Below are 7,787 nucleotides of genomic sequence, written 5' to 3' on the forward strand. Positions count from 1 at the left end.
ATTTATTAATACCATTCAAGGTGAAGACTTGATTCTTTTCTCAATAAAATTTAAAAATAAAAAATAAAAGTTGAAGACTTGATTGAGGGGGCAAAGAAACTGAAATTAAGTAAATCAACCGGACTTGACATGGACCCATGGGGTCATCTAATGCCCAGCTGGGTCAACTCGTTTGATTCTTCATTGGCTTGAGTTTCAACTTTTTGTGAATCCTGATTGGGGGGGTCCACATATATTTGTTTATTAACCAGCATAAATGTAAATAAAAAGTCTTAACAAACCCATTTGTAAAATTTGTTGTTAGTGTTAACTAATTGATGCAATAAAAAATGAATTACATAATCAACCGGAAAAAATAATGCTCGTTATACAGATCAAAGGATGTAGGCTTCGCACTGAAGAAACTACTGTATTTGCATTTTTTCACTTGTATTTTTTGTAGTCAGTATAATTATTGATTTGATTGAACATTTTGGTAGTCGCATTACATATAAAAGGATTTTTTTTTTCCTTTATTAAGGGGTGGTTTTGGATGATCTAAATAAGTGTACTTTTTATGAAATATGGGTTGGGTTTTAAGTGATCTGGTAGAAAGGTAATGTGATTTAAATAAGATAATGTGACTTAAATATGATAGTGACTTTTTAACTTTTTGACTTTTTTAAAGTATCCCAAACAACAAGGCCTAAATGTAATAATTTCATGGGAATGAGTATAAAACTTCAAATAGTTTAATTGTATGTGTAATAATATCATTTTAACTTCTTTGCATAGTGTAACAAGCTTTATAATCAATCCGAGTCTCATTTGATTGCCAAGACTGAAGAGTATTAAAGAAATAATACTCAAAAATTAAAAAAATTGATACTTAATTTGGGTTTCAAAATTTTTTTTTTTTTTTTAAACAAGAAGCAAAAAAGAAAAAAGAAAAAAAAAAGAAACAATGAATTCAGAGATCTAACTTCTTGCATTTAGTAAGACAAAAGAAGAAGAAAAGAATCGAGAAATTTATAACATTGCGAAATTTCAACTTTTGAATTTTTAATACATTCATTAATCTTACCATAGAATAATGAACTTTCAAATTAATTTAAACCGTGACAAATACGCAGGCAATGAAGTGAAGAAGAATTTAATTAATTTGTAGCATCAATCTAGCTAGAAAACTAATCAAAGTAACTTAGGAGACCAATATATATATAATACTGTATCTATGTTAAATGTTAAGCAGCGCTGATGTAGTTGTGTCCATGTTTCAACCTTTTAGCTAATTGTCCTTAACTGTAAATCCTACCCTCTTCCTCTTCAATTTCTACGTAGACTTTGTCAAAATCAAACCCTAATTATTATTAAACTATACCTTAAAATGCATAGCATTAACGCGTACACCTCGAGACAAATCCAATACGATAACCAACTTCATTTACTTAATCCTCGATGTTTATTTTTTTGGTCTTAATCATCCTTTTCAACCACTTTGTGCCTTTTTGTCGATTGCTCCCACTGTTCAAGGAAAATTAATTAGAATTGTTATTAAATAATACGGATTATAATATTATTATTGTTACCCGTGCATGGAATGGGTAAGATTTTTTTTTTAAATGATGGAAGCTGAGATAACAAATTTTAAGAGGTGACAAGGAACATAGTAATGTAATGTATGAATACAAATCATGATTAGTAATTTAATTGTAGAAGCTGAGGTGGCTTGCAGGTGTGAAAGATATTAGCCTGATGCTGACCTGTCATATATATGTATGTATATGTTGGATAATATATATATATATATATATTCAGAATAGAGATAAAAAGAGAAAATGGTATGTGATGTCTCAGTGCTGCCACTTTCCATGCATGTATATGTGGATTGCCCTACACAACAAGACTTCTATAACAATTGGGATTAAAACCTACTCTTATGAATAATTTATTATTTATGGCCTGCAAGAGAGAGAGAGAGAGAGAGAGAGATTATAATTGGGATGTTAGCAGGACCTGTAGCTTTTTTTATTTTGGAGTATCCAGATGAAGCAACCACAATGAGTCAAATGAGAGCTTGTTTGTTTTGTTCCCTATCTAAATCCAGTTCCTTTCTTTCTCAAAATGAAAAAAATTAAAAATTAAAAAAAAAAAGGTAGTTGTTAAGTTAAAAAACAATGTACTTTGGTTCCAATTGCCCATGTGAATATATGACTTTTAAATGATACCCACAAAACTTGCATTTATCAAGATCCAAGGCCATCAATGGTTGCAAACGAGCTCCAGCTAAGCTTTGTTTGAGCTAGGATTGTAAATGAGCCATATTGAGTTTTAATTTTATTTTTTTTGGGTTTCCCAAGGTATCTCCAGGCTTCGCCCAAGACTAATCCTTCAAGGTTTGCTGCATCCACAAGGGCTCGAACCCGAGACGACTTGCTTAAGTGACTAGAGGCCCTTCCATTCAAGCCAACCTTGGTTGATAGCCAAATTGAGTAGTGTTTGAGCTTGGCACTGCTTGAGCTCCAATTGAGCTTAAATAATTAAGTTCAAGCTCAACTCAACCTTAATCACAGCTCAACTCAACTCAACTCGATAACTTAAACAAGTCAAACTTAAATTTAAAAAGAAAAAAATAATTTTAAATTATATACCATGCGCATGGAAAGAGAGAAAACTATGGGTAAAATATAAAAAGACACATAATTAAGTTTCATCAATCACATATATAAATTTACATAAATACAAAGCATAAGTAAATATATATATTTAATATATTATTAAAAATGAAACTTGGTTTACATAAGGTTATATTTGTGAGATTAATCAAGCCAAGCCAGGTTTTAATTATTAAACTACTCTAAAAATTTGACATAGACTTATTCATTTAATAATTGAATAGAACTTAAATTGTTCATAAACAACTTCGTTTGTTCACAATCAAATTTAAGTTTGAAGTTTTTCATTAATATTGTTGTTAATGTTTGCCAAGAGTAAGGGGAAGGTGTTTTTATATATTACATCGTTAATTACATGTCTATATGGCATTTTACTTTTTCATTGTTTATTAGTAGTGAGATAATATAGTTTTTTTTTATTTTAATTTTTTTAATATAAAAAATATGTAGCGTAAGAAACATATACAAACTGATTTTGATGCATCTGAGATCATTGCCTTGTTCATCATAAGTCGTCTTGCAAAATTTTCTGTGTCTACTAATTAAAATTGTAACCAAACTGACCTTAATCACAATCTCCAAGCAAATTAAATTATTAGTAAGTGACGCGTATACCTTGCTCTTGCTGTGATCACTGATCATGATATTGATTGTGGTGACACCAAGGATCTCCTGTCCCTAAATACTCCGATCTTCCTATCTTAAATCACTCATAATTATTGAATCATATGAGAATCTCAATATTTGAGAATCTCAAGACATATTCAATGATTGTGAGTGATTTGGGACAGGAATATTTAGAGACAAGAGATCCTTGGGCATACTACTGTGTTCCCCATTTCACATGTAATTAAAAAGCAATTAATAGGTTTAAAAGAAGACAAACATATAACTACAAAATTGCAACACTGTGTTCTCTTTCCTCTTCCCATGTTGGAAGGAAGGTTCCCACATCTTTCCTTATCAACATGAATTATGATGGCTAGTTGTGCTGAGATTAGAGTCTGCTTTCTCTGTTATGATTTTTGTTATAATAATTTTTATTATGTTTGTTTTATTTTATCACAACAAAATAAGTTATAATTCAATGATTCGAGTTAAAATTGAATTGCAATAACTTTAAGATCGTCCACCTTAAAACGAAGTAATTTTTTTGTTTTTTTTAAACATAAATTGTTGGATCACCACAACAAGATTATTGTAGAGAAATCTATTGTAGAGAATCTGGATCTGACTAATAATGCTAATAGTGCCAATAAATATGTCAAGTGAGAGAGAAAGCTTAAATATGAGCCACACCACTTGACATGAGATCACTTAAATATTGTGCCTAGTTGATAAATTTTTATTTTATTTTATTTTTTATCTATGTATATGTTTAAGACAATGTGCTAATTTTTGAAGAAGAAATGATATATTTTGCAGGTTATATAACTTGATGTATTTTGGCAACAAATGTTATGGGTATATAAAAACCTATGATATTTTAAAAAATAATAGAATCAATTTATGTAAAATGAAAAGTCACGTAAATAATAAAGAGTTCTAGTGAAATATTTACTAATATTTTCTGGTGATAATACCTTAAGATTGAACCATTTCGTTGGATACGATTTAAATAAGTTTACGAGTGTCCTTAGCATTGTTGTGTGGGTTGAGTAAAAAAAAGCCAAACCATGTGAAAGTTAAGAAGATTTAAGGTTGACGTGTGTAATAGATATGCCTATATTATATTATATTATATACATAAAATTGGAAGAGAGAGATGACAAAACGACCACGGTAACTAAGAAAATAAACCTAGATTTAGATTTTTTTTTGATGACTCAGGTATTCCCACAGCCGAAGTATGAGACTAATCCTGAGGGCCCTGAAATTAACGACCTGGCAAACCTTCAGTGGCCCGCACAGTAACCCGTGGAGAGTGGGATTCGAACTGGCAAACCTTCAGTGGCCCGCACAGTAACCCGTGGAGAGTGGGATTCGAACTTAGGACCTCCAGGAGGAGCAAACTCCCAGACCCAGGTTTTCTTCCCTCACCCACTGGGCCACCCTTGCGGGTTAAGAAAATAAACCTAGATGAAAGCTACTAGAGATCGAATTTAAGTTATATGGGAGACATTTCAAAGAAAGAAAACATAGATTATATATAAATTATATTTTTAATAGATAAAATTGTAATATACTCTTTGAAAGCGTGTGCTTTATACGGAGACTTTCAATTGCTAGATCTAAATAATTAAAACTAAGTTAATTGTATAATCTCCTTCTTAACCAACATTATTTATTGTCTCATAATTAAGATCACTTTATGTCATAATTAATCTCAGTTTACCAACCATACTTCGATTTAACTATCACCTTAAATCATAATCAATTATACGTTCATTTATAACCAAAATTACTTTGAATTATGACTACATATATTTGTTTGTAACATAAATTAATTAGAATTCTTTTTAAAAAAATGCTAAATGCATAGAAATAAACATAGAAAATATACTGTAATTGAAATTCATCATAAGTGCGGTGTTAACCATACTTAAGGTTCTATTTGATTAGAAATAAATAAATAATAAAAAGTGAAAATAGTAGAAAGTGAAATAAAAAAAATATATATATATATTTTCTTGTATGAATTTAATTAGGATGAAAATTTTATAAGAAAATAAGAACTCAAATTATAAGTATTATAACAAATTTAAACTTTTTTTTTGTATTTTTCTGTATTTTTTTGGAAGAAAGTATAAGCTTAGTTAACATACTATTATAAACTATACAAGAAAATTAACTTTCATCACTTTTATCCTAAACAAACTTCGAATTTATTTTATTTATTTATTTTTTTTCCATTTCTTTCACTTTCTACCATTTTATTCTAACCAAACTGAGCCTTACAATATGTCTTCTGTACAATTTTGTGTGTTCTATTTATGTACTCTTGGCATTGTTTGTTTAAAAAATGATCCATTGGTAGCCGGCTAACAGAATGAATCTATCAACAAACTTCTAAGACCTTGTCTGGGTTGCCCCCCCTCCCCCACACCTTCACTACTGAAGTCACTATGACTATGCCTCTCTATGCCCTTTACTTGTCTCTTGTCTCTTGTCTCTTGTCTCTTGTCTCTCTCTCTCTCTCTCTCTCTCTCTCCTTTCTTTTCATCTCTCCTTCTCCCTCACACCCCCCCAACCTTCTCTCTCTCTCTCTCTCTCTCAAGTTCTTAAGACCTTTGGCTTTGCCATGGAAGCCATTCAAGATCAAGAAGACTCAATGAATTCATCAAACAGTTGTGAAGAAGTTGATCAGCCAGAGCAAGACAATATTAACAACGATGTGGGCATTCGCCGGTCCTATGAGTGCGTGTTTTGCAAGCGAGGCTTCACCACCGCGCAAGCCTTAGGCGGTCACATGAACATCCATAGGAAAGATAGAGCTGCCAAAACTAGGCCACCTGCTTTGATTTCACATAAGCATCATCATCAAGAGATTTATGGAAATCCCATGATCTACCAGCAAATTTCAAGCTACCAACCGCGCTACTCTTATGTGCCTCGTGAGGAAGCACAGGTTGATTATCGAACATATATTCCAGCTTCAACATCGGCTGCAAGACCCTCATATGACTTCTATGATCAAAACCCACATCGCTTCAATCCATTTGGAGATGATTGGAGGATGAGTTTGAGCTTGCAATTTGGTCCAGTGCCAGATGAAGAGAGGAATAGAGTTGTTGGAAGTGATGATCAAGAAGATGATGAATTAGATTTGGAGCTTAGGCTTGGAGGGCCACAATAATAATCCAGACAAGTACTTTATGCTAGACACACATATATGGTTTTTTTTATATATGATAAGTTCTTATTTTGGAGAGTTTGTAAAGCTATGTGTTGCTTACAAGCTTTCAATAGTACTTGTCCAAAAACACCATTTTACATGTTTCTTATAAAATGGTAATTTTTGCATATAGGCCTATCTTTATAGGCAATTATATTTCAAAGGCGATGAATGAAGAAGTGTTGTATGGTTTGAAATTCAGCGAAGGAAGATCGTATCCACCAGTGAATCATCTCTTTCCAGCACCGGATTTTTGAGGTAGTTGTGTTCATGTTCTATCTTAATATATATTTAACCCTATTTTTGTTAGTGTTGTAAGAGATGTTCTTTCTTGTATTGTATTCCCTGCAATCTATTATATTTTTATTATTTAGTTGTGCAAGTAGTACTTCTGCTTATGCTTAACTAAAATAAATTTGTTTACTATAGCATTGTTTTCATTTTTGGAAGCTGAATTTCTCTTATGGTTACCAAATTCCATGCCATTGGTTTGAAGAATTGCCTGAACTAGCAGCAGGTTCTCTGTCAAAAACCCTAGTTTTTAGAAAAAGGATTGGAGGAAAGTACAATTCAAGAAAATCAAGACAAACCCAAAGAAAACATTCTTTCCCACAGTTCTTTTTGTAAAAATTATCATTAAAGTTTGATTAGGTTAATAGGTGGTTTTTATCAGAGAAAAATTATGATGTTCTAGCTTTGGAGTACTAAGCAGCACAACTCCATATATAACAAACACGGCTTGTAGGGAAGAACACGATGCAACCGGTTGTTGATCCAATTATCAAATGTGGTAATCGTTTATGCACGTATTAATTTGGTGGCATTTAAAGGAAATGGGAGTGGATTGTTATTTAATTAATTATTTCAGCTTCAAACTATATTTCAGATAACAATATTGGCTCTTATGGGAGTAATTATACTATACTGGTACATAAATTTGAAGGAAACCCTATTGATTCTATACTGCAGGGGTCAAAAGATTAGATGATAACATTGGGGGCTCTGGTTCTAGTTTGGGTTGTAATTGAGGAATACTTCTAGAGTGATTGCATTGCTTTGTACCATATTAGGATCACACATTGTTCTATTATATGGATGGACCTAACCTAGGAGCCAAAACTGTTTTGATTTAATACTCAATATTAAATGGGAGAACATCCAAGTTTCTTATATTTCTCTTTTTCTTTTTTTCTTTCTGGTTGTTACTTGTTTTAAACACTCAGACCATATTACTTGAGTTACTCTCAAAAGTAATATAACATGAGCATGAGCATGAGAACCATATATAGTTTCTTTGG

General features: G+C 31.7%; 1 protein-coding gene across 1 annotated transcript; it reads left to right on the plus strand.

Annotated features, from left to right (window-relative positions):
• Positions 1-5,589: 5,589 nt before the first annotated feature.
• Positions 5,590-6,871, plus strand: LOC114274241 (uncharacterized). Its single transcript, XM_028216132.2, has one exon. It carries the CDS (start codon positions 5,896-5,898, stop codon positions 6,448-6,450), a length of 555 nt encoding a protein of 184 aa, XP_028071933.2. The 5' UTR covers positions 5,590-5,895; the 3' UTR covers positions 6,451-6,871.
• Positions 6,872-7,787: the final 916 nt, after the last annotated feature.

Source organism: Camellia sinensis, chromosome 14 (assembly GCF_055761805.1).
Source record: "Camellia sinensis isolate YWXY chromosome 14, ASM5576180v1, whole genome shotgun sequence".
Taxonomy (NCBI): domain Eukaryota; kingdom Viridiplantae; phylum Streptophyta; class Magnoliopsida; order Ericales; family Theaceae; genus Camellia; species Camellia sinensis.

Coding starts and splice junctions, on each gene's coding strand:
- LOC114274241 (XM_028216132.2), top strand. CDS start 5,896: ATGGAAGCCATTCAAGATCAAGAAGACTCAATGAATTCATCAAACAGT.